This window comes from Mytilus californianus, unplaced genomic scaffold (genome assembly GCF_021869535.1).
Source record: "Mytilus californianus isolate M0D057914Y unplaced genomic scaffold, xbMytCali1.0.p SCAF_1, whole genome shotgun sequence".
Classification (NCBI taxonomy): Eukaryota; Metazoa; Mollusca; class Bivalvia; order Mytilida; family Mytilidae; genus Mytilus; species Mytilus californianus.
Genome location: NW_026262581.1, coordinates 26,775,384 through 26,790,271, shown reverse-complemented (window position 1 = coordinate 26,790,271; position 14,888 = coordinate 26,775,384). Strand labels below are relative to the sequence as shown.

The window sequence follows — 14,888 nt, the reverse complement described above, 5'->3', positions numbered from 1 at the left end:
TCGCTTTGACGTCCAAAAAAAAAGATAATAATCAACACATCCATTGTAACTTTTAAAGCCAGTTAAATCCTTTTTTTGCTGAAAGAACGTCCGACATCATAAAAATTGATTATCAAAACATAACAAAAACACAAGTAAAGAACGTTTAAGTATTCAATTTAAATCAAAACACAAAGGTTATTCCTGATTAGTTTTTCGAATTATTTTATTTAGGCGTTGAGACCCTTTGGTGACCCCACAGTTTAAATGTTTATTATAAATATGTCGTGAGTTGTGGGCGTTACAGACGAACGTTCACCTAATCTGACCCAGTCAATGGGATATTTTAGCGCGCCAATCAATGGTCTTGGCTACACTGTTTTGCACATGATTCTAGTAACGTCTTGAAACTCAAATAGGGAACCATGTATTTTAGGTTTTAAGGATATTGCTTATGTGCGGATTTGGTATAATTTTAGAGATAGGATTAATTGAGTATAGCGCTATAAGGTTTGGGTCCAATAAAATAGATGAAGGTCCTTCGTTTATTCAAATTTGCGTCTTTTTTATAAGATGTTATTTTAGCCCGTTGATTTCTTCTCAGATTTATTTGAGTACTCAACCACCAATGCTTCTTTACTTATTTGACATATATCATTGACAGTTCATACTCACTGAATTTGCAATATAACATTCAAAGTTGGTGACCAACTACTAACTTTAAAGTAAACGTTTGAAAAAAATGTTTAATGACAATTTAGATAATAACGCAACAAGTGTCATAGAGTTGTGGTCTGTTATCTATTTCCCGTACAAAGAGTTCGACTATAAACGTAGAATGATTACAGGTATGTGTTAATTTGTTGGCCTGAAACAAATTGATTATTCAGAAAGCTCGTTCATTATCATATTTAGATTGAATAACTCCAGTTGAAATCAAGCGATATCCACCACTCACTCGTAATGAAACCTATAATCCCAAAGGGTGTTGATGCAATAATTTGTAACGTTATAAATTCATGCCATGACATACCAGTCAAAGTCAGTTGTGAAGCCTTTATTTTGAATTCAGGTTTTACACATTATGGATAATTATACACAATGATTTGAGCTTAAGGATGTTCGCTACTCTGTTTCAAAATAACAAGCTTTTTAAAAGACTGTTACAAATTTAAAGTATATGAATAAAGAAACTAAAAAAGCACAAAAAATTGAAGGGTCCGTGTGCTTGTTTCCGAGATATAAGCCATTGAAAATTTGGCGGGAAATGATTCTCTCTAGACTTTTCATACATTTAACATTGAAACCTTTTTTCTTTCAAATACTATGAAAAAATAACAAGGATTTTATAAGATTTTAAAATATTGCTTTTTTTTAACTATATGCAATAAAATAATGAAAAGAAAAGTAGGGGTTATCGGGCAAAATTTTTATTGGCATTACATGGATAAAACTAGAGGATTTCGAATATCTGACAAAAAATCAAAAAAATGAGTAGCAAACATCCTTAAAAAGAGGTGGAAGATACCAAGGGGACATTCAAAACTCCCAATTCGAAAAAAAACTGACAACGTCATTGCAATAAAATAAAAAAAACGACGAAAAAAAAGAACAAATCAACAAAACACCACATAGAAGACTTAAGATTGAGCAACACGAACCCAACCAAAAAACGGGGGGTAAGCAGTTCCCGCTCCACATGTGGCATCATTCGTGTCGTAAAAATGCTATTGATTACCAGTTTGTGTGATATATATAGCTTTATCAGTAATCAGTCGTAAAATATCTCAAAACTATATGCATATAGTAGCAAATACTGAAAGATCCTTTTGATTATGAGGTCACTAGTCGTAGGTCAAAACCAGCTCAATGTTTGTGATCTTTAAATAAAAAAATCAACCAATCGTCCTATTAGTTGTATAAGAAATTCAAATCAGGTAGTCCTAGGGAAATTTTGCACATCTTAGCATTTTGATTGATCGAGATTTGATGGTTTAGAAGTCATAGTAAGAATGTTTTCTTCATCGCGAAATACATTTTATATAAAAAATAAATAGATATGGTGTGATTGCAAATGAGATAGCTATTCACTTAAGACCAAGAAACGGGTGTAGTCAGCTATAGGTCACCACACGGCCTTCAACAATAAGTAAACCCCATACCGAATTTTTAACTATAAAAGGCACCAGTATGAAAAATGTAAAAATAATGCAAACGAGGAAACCAACGGCCTTTTCTTTGCTGAAACACAAACGAAAAACAAATATGACAGACAACTACTGATTTACAGGCTCATGACTTGTCAAAAAGAGAACAATAACACTTTTTATATTTTAATAATACTCAAATCGTCGATCTATCTATTAACCGCCGCATTTTTGACTAGGACATTTACTTTTCAAGCATTTTGCCCAAGGATAATACATTGGCTGGTCTCGACATAATTGATAGCAATCGCTACAATTCCGTCGAGGTGGTGGTTGGTATCGGCAGCAACTTTTGTAACAGCTCCAAAACGCATTAAACATAGGTCGACCCCGGCACTTCTGGCTGCATCCGGTACAACTTGAAGACCTGCTTATGTCAATTACTGCAATAATCAATACAAGAACCAAGCTTGCATGCAGTTTCATCTGAAAAGTAGTACGAACTTCTCTTAAAACATTTTAAATAACAAAATTAATACAGGATAAATATTACAAGAAAATGATCTGAGAAGTTTCTAGTTCACAGTCCCGTCATGTTAACATCTTTGTCTTGTCTAGTGTAAGTGTTGACGATGTTACATATAGGATATTTTTTAAAAAAAACATGCAAATTTTATATGAAATATGGTTGGAGTTTTTTAAATCAAAAGTCTAGCACAAGGATTATAATAACTTCTGTTCTTGCCCTGCATTAGTAATGTTGAAATTACAGCTGCCTTGGATATATTTTTAATTTGTTAAATGTAACGAAATGATAAAAAAAAAACTCTCTTACCATTACAATTCAAACTTCCAATAGTGACAACTGTTGTTAGATGGAATGGATATATTGTTTCGTGACATGTCACATATTTTATTAAAATTAAAATTGTATCAGATAGCAGATGAAAAATTAATAAACATGTATTGGTATACTAAAACGGTTACTACAATGATTATAATATTAAAGAAAGATAGAAAATGACTGACATCAACATTATGTTTAAGTGTGGACACGTATCAGTGTGGATAAGGACTGTTGGTGGGTTTGAGTAATGGTACATTTGAACTTCACACTGCATTTGGCATTATATGAATAGTAATAGTAGATTCATGATATAGTTGAAATCTCCGAAATGCGTATCTCTTTAGAGCAGGACCAACAGTTTTTTTTTAAGTGTTGGCTAAACTTGACTACAATATTTATTTAGTAAGGTTCATCACCTTAGTATCATTTGTACATGATTTGATTTTAATGTGAAATATTGTTCATGAGAAGGAGCTTCGTGGATGTATTTCTCATTGGATAGGTAACCATAAAAGAGCTCACCTTGAGTTACAGTTTTGGAACACAAACTCATTATTTGTATATGATCGGCCTTGTATCATGTGTTCGAGATTATGTTTAAACGTTTGTGGGGGTTATTAAGAAGAAGCTATTTCATTTGCAAGTTTCCAAGACAGTTCTATTTTAAATTTTGTTCCGATGTAGTGGCTAGCTTTGTTTCGGATAGGCGCTAAATCAAAACAAGTAGAGGGACATACTAGGTTCATTAATTTGAGCATGCATGTTGTTTTTTAAATAAACCATGAAATTGTTGTCAATGTGAGTTGAACCTTTTCATACGCAAATACACATCTTACAATCTTTCTTAGCATCAAATATACCTGACCTATAATTTATAGTTCCTTGGGAAACTGACATCATCTCGAAAATGTAAACCTTTTAGTTTAAAATAAGGTCAATGTCAGATGAAGTTTGTAAAGCCATAAAAACCTTACAACCAATCTATAGACCGAATTAAGTTATAGTCCCTAAGAAACTGACATACTAGTAATCATGGAAAACTTAACGTTGACCACGACTAAACCATGACACGAAGTGAAAGTCAGATGAATTGTGTGATGGAAGTCTTGAGACCAAGGTCTTCCCACAGGTATCACATAAACATAACATAATCAATGATCCGTGAAAGTGAGGTCAAGGTCTAAAGAACCCTGCACAAGAGAGGCGGAATATACCAAAGAAATATTCAAACTCATAAATCGAAAACGAACCGACAGTGCCAAGGCAAAAAAAAAAAACCAACAAAACAAAAACAAAAACGACCTAAGACAAACAATTCAACAAAACACAACGTAGAAAACTAAACTGAGCAACAAGAACCCAAGTGACAAAAACCGGGGGTGATCTTAGATGCCCCGAAAGGGTGAGAAGATACTGCTCCACATGTGGTACCCGTCGTGTTGCTCTTGTAAGTACAAACCCGATGACAAGTCTAATTCTTTGGGTCACATTCGAGAGAGAGGACGGGATTGTTATTACAACAAATTGGACATGTCCGTCGTCATCTGTGTAACCGATATTCCAAAATGGTCAACCATTAAACTCAACGTTGATCAATGGATCGTGAAATTATGTCGTCAGATCTGAGACTACTATAACAAAATATAGTACAGCTGAATTACTTACAGTATCTGAAAAACATTGACCGAATCACGAAAACTCGAGGAAAAGAACCATGAAAATGATGTTAAGGACAATGGTTGTATGTCAGAGGAAAAATTCAGACCATAATACACTTTTAAATACGATATGGATTACCAAGCCCTAGCCTTCTACATTCTTCACATGAAAATTTAACCAAAAAAGCCAACTGCCAATTAGCACTCCTGTCTTGCATTTAGTAAGTTTCGTGGCAGGCAAGACAACAAAATTTCTGGTTGTTTTTAAGCAGACATTGAACCATACAAATCATTTCAAGATCAACAGACGTATTCCTGACAGAAACTTCAAATCATACGGCATCTGTTTGTCAGCTATGGTTATCTAGCTCTTCTCCAATATGAAGATTTAAAACTAAAAGACAAAGACCACCTCCTGACCTATATTAACAGCTCAATTGCTGGCATTCTGCAACAGGACCAAAACAAAATCCACTAAATGTTTGTGTATCTGACCGGTCTTATAGGTTTTGTCAATTTAGACAATTTGGAATGGATGACATATCTTTGATCATCTCAATTAAATGTATTCACTACTTTTCTTGACTACGGGCTAATTAGAGCTTGACAAATTGTATAGACACGTGTCTATTGTTATGTTGACCTTTAGAGGTCTTCTCGATCTTTTGTGTTGTAGTTGTTAGGTTGCTATTTCAAAGAAATATATACCCCAAACCTCATTTTAGTCATATTAGCAACTAAGATAGTTTCTTTTAAGTTTACTTAACAATAAACAAATGGTGATTCTGTTTATAATCACTCTTTGTGTTGATTTTTTTTCACAAACATATCTCGCTTTGTGTTCGACACTATTAATACTTTACAATGTTGTAAATCAGAGGATCACTCTAAACCACCAGCAATCATCCCTTTTCTCTTTGACTTAATCAACATTATCATCTGTGTGGGTGACTTTCAACTAACTCACCAAATGTGTACTGTACTTCAAAAATCAAGAGTGTACACACTGAAATGTCTCGCCTGTTGTACTGACCATGATTGATTAAATGTTGAAATTCTTAAAAATAAAGTTTTTACTGCAAGTATCACATAAACTTAACACTATTAATGGTCGATGACAATAAGGTCAAGGTCCGGTTTACCCCGGCAGACATACATATATGTGTACTGTACTTCAAAACTCAAGAGTGTACACACTGGAATGCCTCGCCTGTTGTACTGACCATGATTGATTAAATGTTGAAATTCTTAAAAATAAAGGTTTTACTGCAAGTATCACATAAGCTTAACACTATTAATGGTCGATGAAAATAAGGTCAAGGTCCGGTTTACCCCGGCATATACATATACACCTTTTATTCTTTCCATACACCAAATATAGTTGACCTTTTGCTTATAGCATCAAAGAAACAAACCAAGCTGTGAAAATTTAATATTAACCAATGAACGGTTATGAACCATGAAAATGAGGTCAAGGTCAGATAATACATGACAGACAGACATGTAAACCTTACAATCATTCCATACATGTACACCTTTTTAATCTTTCCATACACCAAATATAGTTCACCTATTGCTTAAAATATCTAAATAAACAGTTAACACAGGGACATGTTTTGCCTATTTGTTATTTTGATAGTAAAATGCAAATGTTGAAATTAAAATAGCAATTATTATACTTTAACATGTAAGTTATGCAAAATGTCCAACGTCAACGAACCATGACCGAAGGAACAGGACCAAGCAATCTCCATGGAAATGAGATGTGCCAATGCTAATACATCTGCAGACTAAATATCATTGACCAACCACTAGTGGTTCCCTATAAACTGACCTAATCACAATCTAATACAAATAAACTGAGCAAAAGTTCAGTCAATAGACCATGAATGAGGGGCAGGGCCAAATAATCTCCGTGGAAATGAGATGTGCCAATGCTGATACAACTGCATACCAAATATTATTGACTTACCACTTGTGGTTTCCCATAAACTGACCTCATCACACACTAATACATTGTTGACGCCGCCGCCGCCATTGCAGGATAACAGCATACCTATGTCTCGCTTTTTGACTCTGTCAAGGTGAGACAAATAACCAGGCTTAACAAGGAGTACTGAATATTGACCAACGAACCATGAAAATGATGTCAAGGACAAATGATACCTGCCAAACAGACATGAACACTTTACAATTATTCCATACACCAAATATAGTTAATATATTGCTTATAGTATTTGTAAAACAGACCAAAACACAATACTGTGACTTAACATAGACCAATGAAAATGAGGTCAAGGTCAGATGAAACCAGCCAGACTGACAATTACCAATTACAATCATTCTATACACCACATATATCTCTCAACTCTATACATGATGTAGTTGACCTACTGCTTATAGTATCTGAGATACATGTACAGACCTAATCATGTAGCTTGAACCTTGATCACTGATACATGAATTGAGGTTGTTGTCAGGTGAACCCTGTCTGGCAGACATGTAGACATGGCAAGGAACCCATATACCAAATATAGTTATCACATTGCTCATAGTCAGTCAGAAATTCACATTACAAAATAAAAGAAGAATGTGTCCATGGGATACAGATGACCGTGCATGTAAATTCAGCTATTTTCAATTTTTAAAGGGACATAACTTGTGAACGGTGAAAGTGACGCCACCAAATGTATCTGGTGGTAATAAGCATTGTGAATAACATATAATTGAGGCAAACTAAATTTAGAGTGCGGAAACAGCAAATTTAGCAATTTTACTCCAGAACGGTGAAAGTGACTCCAACAGATTTCAATCTTGATATGTATTTGGTGGTAATAAGCATTGTGTATAAGATTCATAATATTTGGTTGAGGCAAAATATAAAGGAGTTATAATATCTAGAATTTTTGAAATTAGAAAAATATACCATGGCAGGGTGGTCAAAATACCATGGCTAAGTAAAATTTTCAAAACATCTTTTCAAGCATGTAAAATACATACAAACAACTTATTGGAGTATTATTACTATGTAAAGGAGTTAGAATAGCTAGATTTTTTGAAATTAGAGGTGTAAAAGGGGGGTCAATATACCATGCCAGGGGGTCAAAATACCATGGCTAAGTAAAATTTTCAAAACATCTTTTGCAGCATGTAAAATACATACAAAATACTTATTGGAGTATTATTACTATGTAAAGGAATTATAATAGCTAGAATTTTGAAATTGGAGGTTAAAAAAAATATAAATATAGTATGTATTTAACATGCTTGAAAAGATGTTTTGAACATTTTACTTAGCCATGGTATTTTGACCCCCCTGCCATGGTATATTGACCCCCCCTTTTCACCTCCAATTTAAAAAAATCAGGCTATTTTAACTCCTTTACATAGTAATAATACTACAATAAGTAGTTTGTATGTAGTTGACATGCTGGAAAAGATGTTTTGAAAATTTTACTTAGCCATGGTATTTTGACCACCCTGTCATGGTATATTTTTCTAATTTCAAAAATTCTAGATATTATAACTCCTTTATCATGTTTATATAGTAATAATACTCCAATAAGTAGTTTGTATGTATTCAACATGCTGGATAAGGTGTTTTGAAAATTTTACTTAGCCATGGTATTTTGACCCCCATGCTATGGTATATTGAACCCCCTACTATACACCTCTAATTTCAAAAATTCTAACTATTCTAACTCCTTTATATAGTAATAATACTCCAATAAGTAGTTTGTAAGTATTTAACATGCTGGAAAAGATGTTTTGAAAATTTTACTTAGCCATAGTATTTTGACCCCCTGCCATAGTATTGATGCATTAACCCCCTCCCCCCCCCCCCCCCCCACTTTACATCTCAAATTTCAAAAATCATATCTATTCAAACTATTTTACATAGTTATAATGTTGTAAATAGTATTTGGTATATATGAAACATGATGGACAAGATTTTTTTTAATTTTTTCTTAGATACAGTGTTTTTACCTACTCCCCCACCCCCTTGCCATGAACCCCCCTTTCTATACACCTCCAATTTCAAAAATCAAATTATTTCAAAATACTTTTCAAAGTTTTAATACTCTAATTAATATATGTTACATATAAGTCATATTGTTTAGATGTTACAATTTTACTGAGCCATGGTAATTTGAACCCTCCCCCTTTTTCACCAAGGGAAATTTAACTCCCTTTATATGTTAGGATTTCAAATAATCAAAGCATTCAGGGTACATGGTCTAGTCATAATACTTCAATAAGTATTTTGATTGAAATTTTGTTGGTAAAGACTTCAGCATGTTCAGAGCACTTATACCAAGCCATGGTATATTTTTTTCCTACCATGAAAATTTACCTCCCCTCTTGATATGTCTGATTTTCAATCTGTAATAAGCTATAAAATAATGTATAATGCTCTAATAATTATCTAGAATGAAAAAAACAGGGGGGTTCAATATACCATGGGGGTCAATTTTCCATACGGGGGGGGGGGGGGGGGGGGGGTATCATTTTACCATAGCAGAATTTTGACCGGAAATACAAGGTTAGAACCCCCAAAAATTAAAGACTTTATATTAATCCCATTGAAATTGGATATAAGATTTGTATTTATTTTCAATTGAAGATTTCTTGCTATTGGGCAATACTTAATTAATCTGTTAAATATAATAATTTACACATCCTGTTTGGTGTGTATCTCCTGCCATATCAGTATTTGTTGCTTTTATATATAAATCAGAAATAATCAATGTAAAAATGGAAAATTTGGGGGAAAAAAACATAAAAATTATGAAAAAAAAATTCCCCCAAAAAATTTGTTTTTGGTCTTTTTTTGCCCCTAATTCCTGAATGTTTGAGACAATAACCCCCAAACTCAATCCCAGCCTTCCCTTTGTGATATATGGAACCTTGTGGTACAATTTCAGAGAGATTCATACTCTAACACACAAGTTATTGTCCGGAAACTACAAAAATGCTTGTTTTTGGCCCCTTTATCCTAAACTGTTGGTACCATAACCCCCCAAAATCAATCCCAACCTTCCTTTTGTGGTATTGAACCTTCTGGTAAAATTTCATAGATATCCATTCACTTAAACTAAAGTTATTGTACAGAAACCAAATGTGTCTTTGGACGACGACACTGATGACATGATAGCTTTATACGAACGCAAATTTCTTACAAGTAAAAGTACTGGACATGCTGGTAGGTCCTGAACATTTCAGTGTAAAGTCAGATTAATGTTTGACTATTTTTTGGGGGAAAAGAGTCCCAAAAGGTGCAGAAAAGGGACTTGGATTGTACTTTTTTTTTCACAAGGCCCTAGTAAACCAAAGTCCTGGATCTGCCTGTGACTGCCTGCATCTATATATATTACACATACAAATGTCATTAATTATTTATAATTTTAATAGGAAGGAAAATACATCAAGATTTTGCAACTTCCTGTTGTACTTGAGGACTTGAACGTTTATTTCTTGATGCCTGCTTTGCTGCTTTTTTAGCCACTTTTTCTTCATTTCTTTTCATTTCCATAAATTTGATAAACTCTGGACTTCTAGGCTTAACAGCATAGCCGTAATATTCTTCAGCCAGTTCCATCATTTCTTTTCTCTTGATCTCGGCTTCTTCTTCTTTTTCTAATTCTTTCTGCTGTCTGGCATTGAAATCTTTGATTAAAGTGTCCATTTTAGCCATACCTTTTTCTACTTTTGTTAATCTGTAATAAATACAAAACAGAATTGAATGTTAGTCTTGTAATCGTTAGTACTTATTTATTTAATATTTTCATAGTTGAACCCCGTTCTAAAGACATGTAGACCTTGCAAGGATCCCATGTCATATACCACAAAACGGCACAATATATAATAAGTGAGAAATTCACATGACAGCTAAACTAAACATTTTTAAAGTCAGTCGCTGAACCATGAAAATGAGGTGAGGACAATTGGCACTTTCATAACATAATGCATCTGTATACAACAGGTACATGTAAAATGTACATGTATGAAGCATCCAGGTCTTTTACCCCCTGAAATATATAATTTTAAACAAGCAAGCAGTAGCTGCTGCAGACAAAAACTGTGAGTGAATCCTTGAAAGACCCTTAACTGGCAAAAAAGGCACATAGGAGGTGCACAATATATATGAAATACATGTATACCATTAATACATTATTGTACATTGAAATAATTCTCTAGGTTTCATTGAAATCCTGATGGTCCATGTACGTGTACTAGTTTAAGACGTGTTCGGGAAATAAAGTGTCAAGTACATGTAAGAATGAGCAAGTAAACAAAATAACATTAACAGGAGATACATCAAATTAAATAAGCCTTAGTGGCAGTATAATCAATTCAATTCATTTTAGGGGAATTTTGTCATGTCAATTAGGTACAGTGCATGGCCATATGTATTCCTCACTTGTGATTTTTCACAACATATTTCATATAATTATGTGTATTCATACATGTATTAAGAGAAAACAAAAATAATTGATGAAAAAAATACGACCAAATAAACAAATATACTTTAAACAATTCTGTGTCTTTTAGACTTTAAACAATTGGTTTGTAAAACATTGTAAAAGTTCAACAATAAATGCCTTCATAATAAAATTTGAAAGAATTTATTTTAGATGTTTTATATAAAAAAAATTACAATGTTATAGGATTAAACACATTTTTTCTAGAGGTTATAATTATTGATGTGTAAACTGGGGGGATTAACTCACAAACTGAATAAACATGATAAAAGTTGAAGGACTTTTATGTAAAATATGTGAGTCAGCGACCCAGTTTACACATCAATAATCTCTAGAAAAAATGTGTTTAATCCTTATAACTCTTAACCCCAAACATTTGCAATTTTTTATTAATTTTTGGTACATTAATTGGCTACTATTTACCATCAAATGCACAATTGACATTTCATAACTAAGGAGTACGCCACCATATTGACTTTCTGAAATCCATAAATGTTCGATTAATGCAATAGAATCTAAAATGAAATAACATCTACCTCAAAAACTTCATTTTAATGAGATATTATTTAAATTTGAAACATACAAGAAACGGAATAATCTTCATCTTTTAAGAGTTTTCATTCCCATGATGTCAAGTTTTCCCATGCCGTTAATGTGCCAAGCTCATTCATGAAATTTTGCGGAATTTTATATTATTGTAAATTTATACATTTTCCAACATGTCCAAGCTTTAATGCGTTATTTCTTTTTATTATTCATTAGAATAGAAATAACAGTTATGTATTTGTTTTTTCAATCTCAATTTGCTTGAACACCTTGATCCCATGCATTTGTATCGCACATGAATAGATCACAATGAAGGTAAATGTACAAAAATAGTTTCGGCAACATGGTCTATTGAAGTGTATACCAAGGGAAAAAATGCTAAGGAACCAATCCAATTCAAGTATTTGTAGATACATGTATGCAAATCATATAAGAATTATATAGTAATCAAAGTAGCCCTGTGACAAATCATACAAAAAGATAACTTTCGAATTTATGCACTTCTCTTTCCTGTAAATTTCCTATGTCACAATACTTATGTTATTACATCACAGTAAGAACTGATTGTTGATGACATCATTTACGCCAATTGACCTTGGGTGAACCGGTGTAATTCATTAAAAATAAAACTTGAGATTGGTGTATACTTTTGGCCCAAGAATCCGGGTCCGTTCGCCCTGATTTGTGTTTGCCCTAGTACCTGTTCGCCCTAATACTCGTTCGCCCTGAGTCCGTTCGCACTTGAATTTTTATTTTATTTTGTTGTCTTGTTGTACATGTATATTATTATTTGAAAAGAGTATGTTAAAGTTTGTTGAAAATTTTGCTGAATATTTATGCTGTATTACTGCTACCAAAATAATATTTTCCTTTGATCTGCACTGTAGCGTACCAGGAATTCAAGGTATTTGATATAAAACAACTGAAGACCATGTTATCTGCATATATTTATCTCTATTGATAAATGTTAACAATTTCAGAACTATCATTAACAGTCATAACAAAATCCAATTCGAACTTCACATCACAAACCAGTTATGTCCTTAATTTTTTACACTATTATTTTTAAAGAGCACATATTTTTTATATCGGAAATGTGTCAAAACGAACTTGAGATCAAAGAACCCAAGATGTGTGCGAATCAAAAATCCCTTTTATGGTTGTACTTCGTACATCGTTGTTTTTACTCATTCCAAGCTGACTAGTTTATTTTTAAAAAAAATTACTTTCATTATTAATCCAACAAAGATAATTAGTATAAAAATAAGTGAGCTCAAAAACATCATGATTATACCTAATCAGCATTCTAAATAATTAAAAGTGGGAGAAACAGATATCATATGTCACCCTAAATTACAATCGACAGCCATTAAAATTAATTCTAAAAAAAATAAATTTAAGAATGAAGCCCATTAACAATGATTAATGCTCCAAAACAAGCCATTCATTTTTAAACATTTCCATGTTTTTTCATAATTTCGAGAATATATATTTTCTGTAATATTGATCATGATCATATAAATATCTGAATATGTTTATTAAACCTTAATACCACTATATTAATTTTGTTTAAAAGTAGGGCGAACGAACCCAGGGCAAACAGACTCTATGGGCGAATGGACTCAGGGTGAACGGACCCAGGGTGAACATGTAATCAGGGCGAACAGACCCAATACCCTTTTGGCCAAGCACTGTATGTACTTGTACAAAAATGTACACTGACAGTTCTATGTCTCATGTCATGAAAATCAAATGCTTACACATTCATATTGAATTCAGCTTCCTTCCTCTTTTCTTCTTTAAGATCTGCTAACATCTGTTGAAATGATGGTTCAAAAAACTTATCATCTTCTTTGATCTCTTCGAGCTCCTCTTTTGAAGGCCAACAAACCCCGGCATCAATGTCAATAGCACTACCATACTTAGCATAGAGTTTTCTCAGAAATATTTTTCTTTTAGTGTTATCTTTAAAAGTCATTTGTTCAAGTCGTTCCCGATCTGGTAATTTTCCATGTTCCTTGTCTTGAAGGTATTGTGGCAAATTTGAAAAATTTCTCAACCTTTCTATCACGGACTCTTTTTCTTCGAATGTTTCTAATTCATCTGGGAGTGCTTGTGGTTCTGGTGCCTCTGCGGAACTGATATGTCGACAATATTGTTTGTTCCTATATATTTTTTGCAGTAACCGAGTGCTATTACTTTTTGTCAAGAAATTAGTTAGCGAACTAATTTTCACCATGGAAGCTGCCATTTTTAATATGGGAGACAATCCATTTTCATATGAACGATAAGTTAAAAGCGCGCGGAATTTAAATCACAAGAACAAAGTAATAAAAGTCGTTGCATGCCTGTATATTGATAAATCTGATCGATTTTGGACTTTGAAGATGTTATTGTTCTCTGTCGATTTCGAACGACTAATAACAAATTGTCTATTGAAACAGGAAGGTGGCAAAACGTATCAAGAGAAAACCGTTTTTGTCTCCGCTGTAACAATCGACAAATTGGAGACGAATATCATTATATATTCCAATGTACTATTTTTCGAACAAAAACCGTGAAGAGCATGTACGGTACCTCATATTTTGTAAAACGTCATAATACAGTTGAATTCACTGAACGTACGTCGAGTACGCGAAAACCCGCAGTCCTGAACATGCTGGCTTGAAAAGCTTTGTTCATTTATGAGGGTAGGAATGCCCTTTACCGTCAGGCTTCAAACGGCCATGTTCGGCTACCGTTAGCGTCAATTTGGTTAAAAATTTTACCGTGATTCGTCAAAATATCCTTATCGTGATTCGTCAGAGGTCTCAAATTATTATCGTTACCGATATTTTTGTAAAAATATTAACGTGATTCGTCAAAATTAGTCAATTTTTTTATCGTCTCAAAGAAAGTGTACATTTTATCGTCATGCATCAAAAATTACCGTTTACGTCATTTGGCAAGAAATTTTACCGTCATTCGTTATGAAGATGCCCCCATTACGATCCTCATTTATGAAAAAGTATTAATACTTGTGGTTGTCCTTCTGGCTAGTGACTTTTGTAACTACTCTCCCTTGTTTTGTATATATTGTAAATAGTTATTGTTGTTATCTCTGTACTGATGTAATGTATTGGCTTTATGAGAATAAAGATATATATATATCGATATAGCATAGATATAAAGACAAGGGACAGCACTCGTCAGTCTAGGTTTATGATTTTCTTAAACTAATTAATTATTT

The 14,888-nt window shown here is 33.2% G+C and overlaps 1 protein-coding gene and 1 long non-coding RNA gene across 2 annotated transcripts; both read right to left on the bottom strand.

Annotated features, from left to right (window-relative positions):
- Window positions 1-2,296: 2,296 nt before the first annotated feature.
- Window positions 2,297-3,059, bottom strand: LOC127718098 (uncharacterized). The gene is made up of 2 exons (XR_007989568.1): window positions 2,962-3,059; window positions 2,297-2,612 (listed from the first exon to the last, which is right to left on the bottom strand). It is a non-coding gene; the product is annotated as an uncharacterized LOC127718098 (long non-coding RNA).
- Window positions 3,060-10,020: 6,961 nt separating this feature from the next.
- Window positions 10,021-13,920, bottom strand: LOC127718054 (growth arrest and DNA damage-inducible proteins-interacting protein 1-like). Its single transcript, XM_052223961.1, has 2 exons — window positions 13,420-13,920; window positions 10,021-10,348 (listed from the first exon to the last, which is right to left on the bottom strand). The coding sequence occupies exons 1-2, from the start codon at window positions 13,908-13,910 to the stop codon at window positions 10,057-10,059; spliced, it is 783 nt and encodes a 260-aa protein (XP_052079921.1). The 5' UTR covers window positions 13,911-13,920; the 3' UTR covers window positions 10,021-10,056.
- Between the last annotated feature and the right edge of the window lie 968 nt (window positions 13,921-14,888).

What these genes read in the sequence shown, in the direction of transcription:
- LOC127718054 (XM_052223961.1), bottom strand. Translation starts at nt 13,910, where the DNA reads ATGGCAGCTTCCATGGTGAAAATTAGTTCGCTAACTAATTTCTTGACA. An exon ending in GCTGAATTCAATATGAATGT is followed by an intron (nt 10,349 to 13,419) that starts GTAAGCATTTGA and finishes TATTTATTACAG; the next exon opens with ATTAACAAAAGTAGAAAAAG.